Below are 15,476 nucleotides of genomic sequence, written 5' to 3'. Positions count from 1 at the left end.
CCTCTATCAACTAGTTCCCTCTTCTTCAGCCTGCTCCACTGTGGATTCTCCTCTTACTATCCATGCTCGTTTGGGCCATCCTAGTCTTGCAAAGCTTCAGAAGATGGTTCCCCATTTATCATCTCTTTTTACTTTAAATTGTGAGTCTTGTCAGTTTGGGAAACATACTCGTAGTACGTTTCTGAGTCGTCTTAGTCGTCAAGCTGTTTCTCCTTTTTCTGTGGTCCACTCTGATGTTTGGGGATCAAGTCGTCATTCTTCTACTTTGGGTTTTAAGTACTTTGTTACTTTTATTGATGATTATTCCAGATGTACTTGGTTATTTTTAATGAAAAAGAGGTCTGAGTTGTTTTCTATTTTTCAGTTATTTTATAATGAAATAAAAACTCAATTTGGTATTCCTATTCGTACTTTTCGTAGTGATAATGCATGTGAGTACTTATCTCATCAATTTCAACAATTCTTTTCATCTCATGGCATTCTTCATCAAACATCTTGCCCTCATACACCTCAACAAAATGGTGTAGCCGAGCGCAAGAATCGCCATCTGGTTGAAACCACTCGTGCCTTGTTAATTGATGGTAATGTTCCATACACATTCTGGGGTGATGCTATACTTACTGCATGTTATCTCATTAATCGCATGCCATCATGTGTTCTCAATCATAAGGTACTTCACTCTATTTTATTTCCCCATCAAGCTTTATATATCCTTTAACTCCACATGTGTTTGGTTCTACGTGTTTTGTTCATCATCTTGGTCCAGGTTTGGATAAATTAGCTCCCAAGTCCCATAAATGTGTTTTTCTGGGTTATCCTCGGTCTCATAAGGGTTATCGTTGCTACTCTTCCACTTTATGTCGATACTTTATCTCGGCGGATGTCTCCTTTTTTGAATCAGTTCCCTTTTTTGAATCCTTTACTACTCCTGTGGATACTGATTCTGTACAGTCGTCCTTCCCAAGTGACCTTCTTTACCTTCCGTCTTTACCCGTCCATGTTGCTGACTCTCCTTCTATTACCTCTTCTGCTGATGAGATCGAGCATAGTTCGTTAGATGTATCTGTGGACTCACATTCAACTGCATCTCCTCCCACAGCTTTGGTCCCACCTTCGGATAGTGACCTTCCCATTGCTCTTCGTAAGGGTACTCGCGATACTCGCCCTCCGGCCAGGTATACAGTCAATATTAGTTATTATCGTCTTTCTCCATCATATTTTGCTTGCCTTTCCTCTTTGTCCTCTATATCTGTTCCTAAGACCATATGTGATGCACTTTCACATTCGGGATGGAGACAAGCTATGATTGATAAAATGAGTGCTCTTCATCATAATGGCACATGGGACCTGCTGCCTCTTCCTTCTGGAAAATCTGTGGTTGGTTGCAGATGGATTTATGCTGTTAAGGTTGGACCTGATGGTCAAGTGGATCGTCTTAAAGCTCGCTTGGTGGCGAAGGGTTTCACTCAGGTCTTTGGCTTGGATTTTATTGATACTTTTTCTCCTGTGACGAAAATGTCTACTGTTCGCCTTTTTATTGCCATGGCTGCTATTAGCCATTGGCCTCTCTACCAACTGGATATCAAGAATGCTTTTCTTCATGGTGATCTTGAGGAAGAAATTTATATGGAGCAACCTCCTGGATTTGTTACTCAGGGGGAGTCAGGCCTTGTTTGTCGTCTTCGTAAGTCTCTCTATGGCCTCAAACAATCTCCAATAGCTTGGTTTGGTAAATTTGGCAGTGTTGTTCAACAATTTGGCATGACTCGGAGTGTAGCTGATCATTCTCTCTTTTATCGTCATTCTGCTTCTGGATCTATTTATCTGGTGGTATATGTGGATGATATTGTCATCACAGGCAATGATCAGCATGGGATCACTTGATTGAAACAACACTTATGTCGTCATTTTCAGACTAAGGATCTTGGAAAACTTTGATACTTCTTAGGAATCGAGGTGGCCCAATCTAAAGCTGGTATTGTGATATCTCAGAGGAAATATGTTTTGGATATTCTTGAAAAAACTGCTCTGTTAAATTCAAAGTCTGTTGATACTCCTACGGATCCAAGTATCAAGCTTCTACCAAATCAGGGGAGCCCTTTTCAGATCCTGAGAAGTATAGAAGATTGGTTGGAAAATTGAACTACCTCACAGTCACTCGGCCTGATATTTCCTTTGCAGTTAGTGTTGTCAGTCAATTTCTCAATTCTACATGTCAAGAACATTGGAATGCGGTCATTCGTATTCTTAAGTATATCAAGGCATCTCCAGGGAAAGGCCTTGAATATGAAGATAAAGGTCATGATAAAGTGGTTGGGTATTGTGATGCTGATTGGGCTGGTTGTCCAACTGATAGGAGATCTACTTTTGGGTATTGTGTCTTTGTTGGAGGCAACTTGATTTTCTGGAAAAGTAAGAAACAAAGCGTAGTTGCCAGATCAGGTGCTGGCATGGCGACTACTACTTGCGAGCTCATCTGGCTTAAACAACTTCTCAGAGAACTTAAGTTTGGAGACACTGGACAGACAACTCTCATTTGTGATAATCAAGTAGCTCTACACATTTCATCAAATCCAGTGTTTCATGAAAGAACCAAGCATATAGAAATAGATTGCCACTTTGTTCGAGAAAAGGTTCTTGTTGGTGAAATTAAAACTAGCTTTGTACCCTCTAATGAGCAATTAGCAGATGTGTTTACAAAATCTTTGAGGGGCCCTCGAATAGAGTTTATATGTAACAAGCTTGGTGCATATGACCTATACACTCCAGCTAGAGGAGGAGTGTTAGAAATATATTGTAATTGGGGTTTCCTTATTTCTTATGTAATTAGGGTTTCCTTATTTCTTTTGTATTAGGTTTGGGCTTAGCCCATTAGAGTGTCTATATATTGTACATTCTTCATCATATCAATATATACATACAGTTTATTTCAAATGTTCCTTTCTTCTCTCTCGTTATTTAACAATTGGCACACCTTCACAAACAGCCTCCAACACCGAGTTCTATGTAAAGAACATTGGGATACACCACCCCAAAAGCTAGCTCAAAGAGTGGGAGTGTCCAAGGCCTTATAAACTTCACATTAGTTGCACATACAACTAATGTGGGAATATATATCTCAACAATATATAACTATACATAGAAGGTTGTGTTATTTCACCCCATGTGTTTTTTTTTCCCCTACTTGAGCTTGCCGTGATATATAATTATTATTCTCTTATATTCTATATATGTTCATCTCGCAACCCCATTTTTTGTTTAATCCTGCTTCAAACTTATATGAAACATTTTTACGAATGGATTATGATCCCCACTGCTTCCTCGGTATTTTATTCGTTTCTTTCTCAAATTTACTGGTGGATCCCACATAATTTCCCTTTGAAGAAACTCCAAACATTCCTCAAAATAGGAGCCCTATTTGTTTGGTAGAATTATGGGTTTGATGGTTGTATTTTAAAGGACATGTGTTATTTGAAGTGAGAGAAAGACATAAATAATGAAAATTATGGGAGAGAAAATGAGTGTTTTTTTAATTTAAATTTTAAATAAAAAGATATTAATTTGTGTTTTTCTTTCACTTAAAATGACACAATTCTTTGTCCTTTGAAAGGACAAATATTTTTCACTAGATTATATATTTTTAAGTGAAGGGCTAAGGTTTTATTTTTTATTTCTTTTGTAAGAACCTCCTCCATTTTAGAGGAGGAACCATTGAAAACAATTGGATTTCATGTGATCCATGTTTTCTTCAAGAATGTTGCAGGGGTAGCAAGGTGTTATTGAATATGGAGTTTAGTCGTAAGAAAAGTATGTATTTTGATTTTAATTAGACATATTTTACTTTATTGTTTTTTCTGACTATAATATTATTCTTAACTCTTTCTCTTCTGACGTTTTCTTTTTGTTCCCAAAAATGGCTAAAGGAGATAAACATTTTGTTGATTTTACATTTTTACTGCTATAAAAAGTTAGATCCGAAAGTTTCATTCGACTTTTAAACAGCAGGATGCAGGATCATTAAATTATAAGGAAGAAAATAATTAAATAAATGTAGTGTTTGAGTGAAAATGTTCATTTGCTTCCTACACTTGCACTCAACTTCAACAGCAATGTGGCTCACAGCCTCAACTTATTTCAGTTTTTGCCTGCTTCAGACTCATGATTGTGGGACAACTTCTGAACTAACCGGTACTTTTATAAGCCATGAAATATAAAGGGCAAATGGTTCTATGGTGTAGTGGTTAGCACTCTGGACTTTGAATCCAGCGACCTGGGTTCGACTCCCGGTAGGACCTTTTTTGGTTTATTTCCTTCATACATTTTTCTCATCAACTCTGAAAAAGGTTCAAAATAGAGTGGTTGGCTAAACAAACAAGGCAACCCCACCCCACACTCACGCGTTCAAAAGTTATTATAGTATAAATATACTTTTTTCTATATAACTAGAGGAGTATATTTTTTTCATATTATATGATATAATATATTTCTCATATTTATATATCAAAATTTATGTTAATATTTATTTATTTTTAAAAAATATACTTTATATCTATAACACGAGATAACAAATATTCTGTAATATGAGATTTGTATTCCCATGAATAAATATCCTATTGGCTATAGTAATTAGAGACAGTCAAAAGGAGAGGATAGAGATCGACGATGACATGATTGTCCACTGGCTAGCCAGAGTAGCTAATTTCAAGTTCTTGTGACTGCTGAACCAATGAAAGGAAGTTGCGAGGTAGGTAGTCCCAAATTTTTTTCTCGAGATATTAAAGTGAAAATTTGCAATAAATTTCAACTAGTATTTGACTTGACTCACTCGTCTCTACCAATTAAGTTAGTTAATATTATTTTCATTTGTAATGATTCCAAAGTTGAATACTTGAATTTATTTCCTCAATAAAATCATCAATCAAAAAATATATTAACTTTTGGTCCCTCGGATAATTTCTTTTTACTCCGACGCATGTTTTCTTGGTTGCTCTGTCGCAATTAATCCTCAGGTATCCGTCTTCGGTCATGTCATGTCCAACGAACCTAGGCCAAAATCGGAGTGATTTGCTATTGTATTATGCTGGTCTCATTTATACTAAAGTGAGTATATAAGGTAGCTTTCTATAAAGTAATTTTTTTGTGAAAAATCTATAAATAATAATTTTAATCTTATACATCACTTCGCATCTATGTAGTTTGTCTCGTTATTCTCTGCACCCCACATTCTGATTTATTTACCTTACAAAAATATGAGGTCGTATGCACGGAGCCTTATTAGTCCACAAATTAACTGGTCTCACATCATTTCTGATACACCACGTTCTCAACATATGCGAGGTGGTGTGTATGGAGTAATCACACAACGGAGAAAAGAAGAAATGTTAGGGAGAAAATCAAGAGATAATGATTAATTCCAATATAAGATTATGTCTAACAAGTTTATTATTATATTCCATTATAAGTGTCAATTACAAAAAAATAAAATATAAATAGAATTTCAAAATTTTAATCCAAAGTAAAATTATTAAATAAAAGAAATGGGAAGGATATTGTGACAACTAAGTTGTGTTATTACCAAGTGACTACCAATCAATTTTACCGTTACATCGATTATGTTGATCCAACAGTTATATTTATTTTCATCTTTGTATGATCATGATTTCTCAAATTTAATATTTTATATTTTATTTTCACATTTGTATGGTTATGATTTATTTCCATCTTTGTATGGTCATGATTCCCCATATTCAAAGTGAAAACATTAAATATGGAAAATCATAAGCATACAAAGGTGAAAATAAATATAAAGTATTAAATTTGGGAAATCATGAACATACAAAGATGAAAATAAATATAACTATTGAATCAACATAATCGATATAACAGTGAGATTGATTCGCAGTGAGTTAGTAACTTAGTTGTGAAAATAAGAAAGGGTTATAAATAAACCCGAGTCCAACTGAACATCAATCCCCTACGAGCATGGGAATCTGCCTTGAATTTCCATCAGGTTTTTAGGAACCCTACTTGCCTCGTTGCCGGCGAAAAATCCTCTTAATGGGGATTTTATCTATTCCTCGCAGACAGTTAATGGACATTGCATTCATGATTCATGGTTATCTTAAGAGTAATGCCAGGTACATTTTTTTTTTTTTTTTTTTTATATATTTTCATTTGGTAGCGTAATTTTCTCTAGGAATTCAACAATACGAAAGAGTGATGGCCAAATCCTCAGCTAAAACTGAGTATATCATTTTGTTGAGGAAGATTCTATCGTTCTGGTGTGACGGTAAAAACAAGATGAAGATAAATGTGATTTATGTAGAAATGGAATCCGTCATTGCAATAGCTAAAAATCGTAGCCAATATGGAAGAATTAAGCACATCAATATGAAGTATAAAACAGATAAGCAGAGAAACTTGATGATGCCAAGCTTGCAAATATCGTAGCTCAAGTTGTTCCCAAAACTAAATTTGACTTTCTGAAGGAAAAGCTTGAAGTAATAAAGAAATTTCTCAAGGAGTATTAGATACCGAGACTTTCTACATATTTACAAGTTAAAATTGTTAATTGTATATTTTCTGGTCCAAACCAACTTTCCTTTATCTGTTGTAGTTACAAATGGATGATGTTCCATGTTTTGAGTTGGTATGAACTATACCTGTTTGTTTGTAATATGTTTTGCTTTGTAATGTTAATGATGAAAATGAAGCCTTCTACCATGTAGCTATAAACTGCCCTTGCTTTCTCTATTCCGAATTATCTAGTTTTCTATTTTGTTCAAACAAATATTTTTTTAAATGATTGAAACACTAACTTTGTCTATCATGAGGATGGCCACCCAGTAGTGTTCTCATTTATATTTAGAAGTATCATTCAACTTCTAATTGCCTTTAAAATAATTTACCATTTCCTATATTCTTGACTGTTATATGATTGCTTATCATTGTCTTAAATTGCATCCTGCTGCCACATTTCCGATCATTGTTTTAATTTTATATTACAAGCATGGCTACCAAATTGATCCGAAATACTTCAAAACAGCTTATGCAATAATCTATTAAAGATTTGACAATGCAGATCCTTTGGAACTTTATCAGGCCAACAGGATTGCAGTTCTACTATCTCTTCTAAACTGCTTTTATTAATGAGGCAAGGGAAAATATACAACTCATAGTCAGGTATTCCTTTCTACTGTTTAATGCAGCTATTTCCTGGATATTTTTTTCCCCAATTTCGCTATTCCTATTGTTTTGGAAATTATAGGGTGCAAGTGCAACAATGTTGGATGTGTCACTCTGCCTTATTATGTATACTCTCATCTAGCAAAACAAAAAGTTTCTGAATAATATCAATTTCATTACAGCATCTCTTGCAAACAAAACTGGGATGAAAGTTTGATATTCAAAGCCACCTCTTATAAACCATTATGTAAAGTTTCTTAATCACCTGGCCAAATGTAAAATATCCCAGAAAAAGAACAATTAAAAATCCAAAATATGAGGGGGGTAGAAGGGTGAATTCCATGACCTTCCCGATTGGTGAAAATGTAAATGCAATTCCAATTGCAGATATCACAAGAGTAGAGGAAATCACAGGCCAAGAGGCAATGTCCTGTATGAAAGGGATTTTCTCTGTCCTCATCAAGTGGATAATGAGGGTCTGCATGAGGAGACCTTCAATGAACCAAGCTGAATGGAAAAATTTCTCATCTACATCAGAATAAGCCTTGTAATAAAACCAAAGAAACAAAAGTGCTGTCACATCACAGAGAGTGCACACTGGGCCATTCCACAATATGAACATGGGCAAGCCTCTCTCTGACCACTTCTGAGGAGTCTTCACATACTCTTCATCCATCTTGTCCCAAGGGATGGCTATTTGTCCCACACTGTACAGGAAATTCTGAATAAGAAGCTGTCTAGAAGTCAAGGGCTCATACTTGAAGATCAGTGTTGCTATGAGGAGTGAAATGACACTTCCCAAGTTAGCAATAACTGACATCTTTACATACTTCATTGTGTTGCCAAAGGTGAGTCTACCATGCTCGACTCCTGCAACAAGCACGTTGAGATCTTTCTCAAGTAAGATAATATCTGCCATGTCTTTGGCAATGGCTACCCCTGAGTCCACTGAAATGCTTACATGAGCAGCATCCAGAGCCAGTGAATCATTTACTCCATCTCCCAAGAACCCAACAATGTGGTTTCCAATTGTCTGCAAGGATTGCACCACTCGGAGTTTCTGAGTTGGGGTGAGACGAGCTAGCACCGTAGCTCTTTTAACAGTCTCATGGAAAGTGTCTTGGTCAAGTTGCTCTAGCTCAGGCCCCGTTATTACATGAGTGGTCCTTATGCCAACTTCCCTGCACACCCTTGTTGTCAAGGAGAGCGAATCACCTGTCAAAACCTTTGCCTTCACTCCCTTCTCAGCCAAACGCCACAAAGCTTGCTTTGCTGAATCCTTGGGTGGATCAAAAAACGTTATTAGGCCCAGGAATATCATGTCTCTTTCCAAATCCCCGTTAAATCTCTTGCTTCCATTACTTGTTTTGCATGTTTGCTCCTGTAATATCACATATAAATTGAAATTGTAAGTGAGCCAGGCACAGCCAGTGAGGTACACCCTCTTCTCTTATGTGGACTTTTTAGTAAACTTATATTGTGTATGAGGAGAGAGAAATTTAAAGAAGACAGAAAAGTGATCCTAATTCTATTAAGCTATCTAGATGCAAAATCATAGTCATTGGCATGAAAAGAAAGAAAGAAGTAAAAAATTAGAAGGTCAGAAGAAGAAGGGAATGGGACAAGTATCTAGAAAGGAGAAACTGTTTACATTTAAAACAGGGAGCAAAGAAAGGCGCACCATTTCCAGCTTCCTTATAGCTACTGCTATAACCCTTAACCCTTCAGTGCTCAATTCTTCTGACAGGTTTAAGATTCTTTGATAGTCATCCGAAGAGAAGGTGGAAATTTCATCTTTATCAAAATTTTCAATAAAAGAACAAACTCTCATGACTTCCAACAGTGCTCCTTTTGTCACCAGGAACCTGCCAAAGAACTGCGAGCGTATGTCTTCTGTTTCCATGATGACAGATACTCTTCTTCTTATGAAGTCAAAAGGAATCTCATCTATCTTCCTCCACTTGGATGGCTGAAACCTGAATTCATTTGTATATACATATGCCAAAATAGCATCATCCAGAGGATACTTCTGATCAGTCTTAAAGTAAGAATTGAGGAAGGCATAGCGTAGAACTTTTTCTTGAGGTAAACCCCTGCAGTCAAGATGATTAACCATGATTGCACGATTCATTGTAAGGGTGCCTGTCTTGTCAATACAAAGGATATCCCTGCAACATTAAAAAATATAAGTACATAGTAAAAGAATTTGTTAAATTAAAACAAAATAAACCTCTTAATGTAATATTCCTAGCAATCTTTCTGGGCCTTATGTTTTCATCTATTGGTAGTGATGCTGTTTAATCCTTTTCTTCTCACTTTGGTGTGCATTTCTGTGTTCTTTTGGGGGCTTAGGGGAAGATTCAATTATTTACAGCCTAGAAGTTTAGCACCACTCATATTTTAGGGCATTCGATGAGAAGTTAGAACACAGTTTAGACCCAAGCATCATGATAATGCAGAGAGAAAGAGCTAATTATTGGTTTCTCTATTTGTTCTAAGAAATTAACTAGCCCTTTTCATGTGGCATGCAGTGTCTCTCAAAAATTGTAATGACTAGTACTCCAAGTTTTTTTTTATTCATTATGTTTCTAATATATGATTTCTATATTTCTGTCATGATAGATTGAGCTTAATCGACAAAAATTAGAATGAATGCTAGTCTTATCATGAATTGTAGTTTTCAATTTCCCTTTATTCTTTCTTTGACATTTGATGGTAGGGACAGGGAAAGGGGTTGCTGGGTCAGGATGGAAACTTGAATTTGTATTTTTAGATAGGTTGGTTCAAATCTGTGCAAATTGCATGAGTTTAATGCTCAGATCATCAATCAGTTGATTTTTAATGTGAATTTATACTTACATTGATCCCATTTCGCGTATAGCTGTTAAACTTTTGACTATACATCTGTCTTTAGCCATAGCAAGTGCTCCTTTTGCAAGGCAAGTGTTAATAATGAGGGGAAGCATCTGAGGATTGAGGGCAGATGCAACTGAGATTGCAAAAAGAACACTGTTGCTCAAATTAAGAGATGTCATGTAATCTGTCACAAACATAATTGTAACTACTACTAGCATAACTGAAATAAGCAAGTAAAATATCCATCTGAGACCCCTTTCAAAGTCATCTGGTGGCTTCCTCTTTCCAACTTTTGAAAACATGGTGCTCATGTAAGTATTAGATCCAGTTGAAACAACTAAGCCTGTTCCTGTACCTGATACCACGTTTGTGCCCTGCATTGTTCATAACCAGTCACTTCTCAGAAAAATTCTCCATCAATAAGCTGATAAGCTGACAAACTCTGTTTGGAAATTTAATATTTTGAAGGCCGCAATATCTTAAAAGATATAGGAAACTACAAAGTTTTAAAGTAAGTAAATAATGATCTGAGACACGGATTTGGATCCTCATGAGTTAATTACAGTAATATTAGTGTATTACTGTGATTTGGGTTTCTTAATGCAAAGAGAAAGATCCAAGATATAAAGTACTTTCGATATCAGTAGAACAAGATAACCTACTTGTGGTTGTATAATGTTCAGTATAATGTTCAGTATAAATTATCTTTGTCAGAAGAGAAAGAAATTTCTACTTTCTAGTTCTACTGCTAGTCATGTCATGGAAATACTCATACAGCTCTTAGAAAAGAATAATTTAATTTAGGAAAGAATGGAACCTCAGGTAGAGAGACATTATTTGGACCCCTATTTCAAGATTAATATGGTGTTCCTTGTTTCCATCTATCATCAAAACAATTTAGTTGCTTTGTTTTGATATACAGATTCAATGATACTCCATGCCTCGTCATTGATTATGAGATATTAAACCCCTTTTAGCCGAACAAAAGAGAAGTATGATGTGCTATGTATACATCTAAACTCGAAAAAGAGTCTCTTTAGCCTCAAGCAGATTCTAACAATGATATTAAACCCGATCTGGTTATTGATCCGGTTGAAGTACGGAGTTACTGGTTCAATTGCATGACTTGGTAAGTATATATAAATCTATAATTTATATTAAAAAAACTATAAACATACTCAAATACCTGTAAAAAAAAATACCAATTTCAAAAAAATTAATATAAAAAATAATAAATCACACATCATTATCCAACAAAGGATCAAACAAACATATAATACTTGTGATATTGGTGCTTCAGGTTCACTAGAAGACATCTCTAGCTATAAATTAAATCAAAATTCCTTACGTAGTGCATAAACAAGATAATATTAGTGTTGTAGGTAGATAACCTATGTAAGTTAACAAGCAACAAATCACTCAAATATTTCAAAAGAAAATAAACCATTTGTGAATTTTAAAAATGATATCATTTATGAATTTTCTTTTGGAAACAGTTTTCTTTGTTTTTAAGAACTGGGTCGGGTCATCGATTTTCACCAAGATCGACTAAGTTGCACCGGTTATATGATTGGTTTATCGATTTTCGAATCGACCCGGCCGGGCAGGTCCGGGTTTATAAACACTGGATTCTAGTGTTCTAATAGTATAGAGTTTTCATCCTTAACCTCTTCATTATCAATTTGTTCTGCAGTTTCTGTCCTGCAAAAGCATCCAGACTGAGTTCCAATGCAGTTAAAAATTTTATAGCTAAACAATAAGCAGTTTCTGTCCTGAAGAAGGATTCAGACTGAATTCCAATGCTTTCAATGTTTTTTATAGCTAAACCACAATCACATACTCCTTTAAAGATTTAAATATCCGTATGGCAGTGTTAAGCTTACTTTTTTCCTAGGGAGGAAAATAAGGCTTTTTGACCATTGTAGCCCTTATGTAATAATTAATTACCAAATTGACCTTAATTATAAACTATTTCAAAAATTTAACCTCTTCAGAAAACATAACACCAATCTGCCCATGTTTGACCGTTGACCACCAAGCATACCCGGGTATATTTTGAAATTTTTTACCTACCCGAGTAGGGAGGAAGATATCCGGGTATATTTCTTGAATTTGGAAAAATGTTTGAGCAATAGAATCAGAACCCATACGGGTAGGTGAAAAATTCAAACATTTTCCCAGATTCAAAAAATATACCCGGGTATTCCCCTTTCTACCCGGGTAGGTAAAAAATTTCAAAATATACCCGGGTAGGGAGGGTGATACCCGGGTAGGCTTGGTGGTCAACGGTCAATCATGGACATATTAGTGTTATGTTTTCTGGAGAGGTTAAATTTTTGAAATAGTTTATAATCAAGGCCAATTTAGTAATTAATTATTACATAAGGGCTACAATGGTCAAAAAGCCAGGAAAATAAACTTCATGATTCAATACTAACATGAAGTATGAAAAAAATGAATAACGCTCCACAGTCACAAAATATTGACTTTGTCATTTGGGCATGGACTTGTTATTGGAGGAGTGTTGGGCTTTCGAGTTGCGTTTGGGCTATAATCATGGATTATAACTTATAAACCCTAAACTTCACCAACAAATCAATTCAATGATGTTGATCCTTTCCAAGCTTATAAAACATTCAACCTCCTCCAAATTCTCCAAGTGGGACTTCCCACTTCACTCGTGTGTTCTCCAACATAAAGAACTTTGACAGAAATAAGCTAGAATTTGGCAAAATTCAAGCTAGAAACCACTTATCTATCCAAGAGTCGATAATAATGACAACTCATTCTGATAAAAAAATTCTGGTTGTCATGTATTTTTCAGGAATAAAAAATAAAAGATGTCTAAGCAATCATGACATAATACTAGTAGTCTAACAACAAATCATTCTTGGCATGATGTACTCTTAAATCCTCTGGTTGGGGCTTTACGAGATGCAACTTTGTAAACTGAGGCTATAACTTCTATTAAAACAAATTACGGACAGGGAGTTATATGTTACCATAAAGCAGATGTTCTTTAAATCTATTAAAGGTGTGCTGTGATCTTCTCTGATATCGGCAGTTTTCTCAGTTGTCCAAGATTCCCCAGTTAGTGAGGCCTGGCTGTTAAAAAAGGCATGAAATCACCATGTGATAATTAGTTAGCTAGAGAAAAGACAGACGGAGGAAATGTCTTATAGAAGTCTCCACTATCATATATAAAACGAGCAGATTCTCCAGTTGACATACCTTACAACAAGATGTTTTGAAGATAACAACCTAATATCTCCGGGAAAGAGGTCCCCAGGTTCAAAAATCACAATGTCACCGGGAACTACATCTCTGTGATCAACTTGAACTATTAATTCTGTCTGTACAACTCTACCAGCACATCTTTGAACTTTTATTGGGCATCTTACAAATTCTGAAAGCTTCATTGCTGCTTTTGAGCTGCTGTATTCCTAAGAGGCACAATAAAGGTGTAAGATTATAGAAAAGGGAAGAGACATACTCATTCATTCAATTCAATTCAACCAACTAATGTAGAAATACCTGACAGAAACGGAGGGTGACACTGATAAAAACCAATGTGAGCATGATACTTCCATTTGGATAATCACTGGTAATGAATGACAGAGCAGATAAAATAATCACAATGAGATTGAAAGGATGGAAAAGAGCGTTCCATAGAAGATGCCACCAGCTTGGAAAATAATACTCAAGTGGAACATTTGGGCCATCTTCCCGCAGTCTCCTCTCAGCTTCAGTGAAACTTAAGCCTGCACAGAATTGAAGAACACCTTTAATACGAAGGGGCAAAAAACTAAAGGGTGGTGTTTAATTTACTAACCAGAAAATGAAAACACTGGAATCTTCTGTCTAGTTTAGATGTACATAGCTCAACACATAGACAGACATGCAGTGGTGGAAGGATAAGGAGGAGTGATCAACTGATCGCCACCGTCAAGCTTTTGCAAATATTTATATTACATTATTAGAGAAATGTATTCATTTTTATTATTCTTCATGATACGAAGAAAACTTGAAGAGTTCTTCAAACTTGACAATGAACTAATCCACTATCGTGTTATCCTATCTAAATTATTGTAAATTTTTTTACCTTCATCCCTTCTCATAAAATTTTATGGCTCTGCAATTGTAAATATGATTGGAAATAAACAAGAAAATTTTACAATGACCATGCTTTGAATGCCTTTTTATTTATCAAAACCCCTCACCCCTAATACACTCCCAGCGTTTTCATGTTGTTTCGCTTATATCTCCATGGTTTAGATACTTTTTTTTTTTTTTTTTTTTCCTTTTTACAAAATGATGGGAATGGTTACAAACTTACAAAACATGCATTCAGGACACATTTTCTATCCACAAATTTCAATATGAATATGCAATTACACTTGCCTCTTTCAGTGGACCCAACGTACTCGAAGACCAAGTTTTTCTCAGACTGGGCCAAGGTGTATAACCAAGAGTAGACTTTCTCTTCTTCCTCAGTTCGTGAGCCCCCATCATCTTTCTCTGCAATTCAATTCATCCCAGACAAGTAGAGCACCCAAAAAAAAAAAAAACACTATAAATTTAAATACTAACTAGCTAGAGGGAAGTATATATAGGGAGGAGAAAATGGAAGAAGTATAGAACAAAGATATGCTGCTGAAACATACTTCCATAGATGAGGCGCCACAAGAATCCTAGGACTGAAGAGGGGAATCGATTTTCCTTGGTATCTTGCTTGTTTACAAGAGTTTGGCTTATGGTGTTGGAATAAGGAAGCGTGTAATGGTTATTAGCAGAGAATAAGGTGGAAACTTTGGTTCTTCCCATAAGAGCATTGAAATAGTGGCAGAGCAAGAGATAAATGAATGAGAAGGGCACAAGAGCAGCATGTTGTTCAATGGTTGGAAATTTGAACAGAAGGTAAAGAGAGCAAAATGTGAAATATTCCATGCCTCTAACTACCATGCCACTGAAGACAGTTAGTTGAGTACTTGTTTGACCCCTTAGGAATATGGTGTATGGACAACAACATTCTAAAACACAGAAAAGTAGTTACGTTTGTTAAGCATAACCCCCTGGAAAGTCATAAGCCATCATTATTACCTTTCATTGTCTTATCTGTAAGAAACAGTTCCGGAAAAAAAAAAATGCTAGATCAGATTGAATCAATTATAAGTAATTTACGCACAAAATTTTATTTTGGCATTACTGAAATTTCAGTATACATTCTTCTTTGAATAATCAGCAATTGAGCCAATTATTTTCTCTAAATCCATACAAGAGTATATTATTAAAATACTTTATAGGTGAATTTAATCTCAAAAGTCATTAGGATGGAATCAATGGTAAGACGTTAAATAATTTGCATAAGGTCATAACTTCGAACTTCCACCATTATATCTAAAAATAAAAATTAATCTTAACTAATACAAAATTAA

General features: G+C 35.4%; 1 protein-coding gene, 1 long non-coding RNA gene and 1 other non-coding gene across 4 annotated transcripts; 2 read left to right on the top strand and 1 right to left on the bottom strand.

Annotated features, from left to right (window-relative positions):
- Window positions 1–4,223: 4,223 nt before the first annotated feature.
- Window positions 4,224–4,295, top strand: TRNAQ-UUG (transfer RNA glutamine (anticodon UUG)). The gene has a single exon. It is a non-coding gene; the product is annotated as a tRNA-Gln (tRNA).
- A 1,695-nt stretch (window positions 4,296–5,990) lies between these two features.
- On the top strand, window positions 5,991–9,163 carry LOC133309013 (uncharacterized). The gene is made up of 3 exons (XR_009751258.1): window positions 5,991–6,137; window positions 7,082–7,182; window positions 9,047–9,163. It is a non-coding gene; the product is annotated as an uncharacterized LOC133309013 (long non-coding RNA).
- On the bottom strand, window positions 7,243–14,925 carry LOC133309011 (uncharacterized). Of its 2 annotated transcripts, XM_061509752.1 has the most exons (8): window positions 14,706–14,925; window positions 14,443–14,559; window positions 13,576–13,802; window positions 13,273–13,484; window positions 13,044–13,146; window positions 10,045–10,415; window positions 8,867–9,353; window positions 7,243–8,566 (listed from the first exon to the last, which is right to left on the bottom strand). In XM_061509752.1, the coding sequence occupies exons 1-8, from the start codon at window positions 14,863–14,865 to the stop codon at window positions 7,406–7,408; spliced, it is 2,838 nt and encodes a 945-aa protein (XP_061365736.1). In that variant the 5' UTR covers window positions 14,866–14,925; the 3' UTR covers window positions 7,243–7,405. The 2 variants fall into 2 exon arrangements, with proteins under 2 accessions (XP_061365736.1, XP_061365737.1); XM_061509753.1 differs by lacking the exons at window positions 14,443–14,559; window positions 14,706–14,925 and having other exon boundaries at window positions 8,837–9,353; window positions 13,273–13,476; window positions 13,576–13,764.
- Between the last annotated feature and the right edge of the window lie 551 nt (window positions 14,926–15,476).

The sequence above is a fragment of the Gastrolobium bilobum genome, unplaced genomic scaffold (genome assembly GCF_033153095.1).
Source record: "Gastrolobium bilobum isolate Gb01-03AN ecotype WA unplaced genomic scaffold, APGP_CSIRO_Gbil_v1 utg8041, whole genome shotgun sequence".
NCBI classification, from domain to species: Eukaryota; Viridiplantae; Streptophyta; class Magnoliopsida; order Fabales; family Fabaceae; genus Gastrolobium; species Gastrolobium bilobum.
This window is presented reverse-complemented; position numbering and strand designations above follow the sequence as displayed.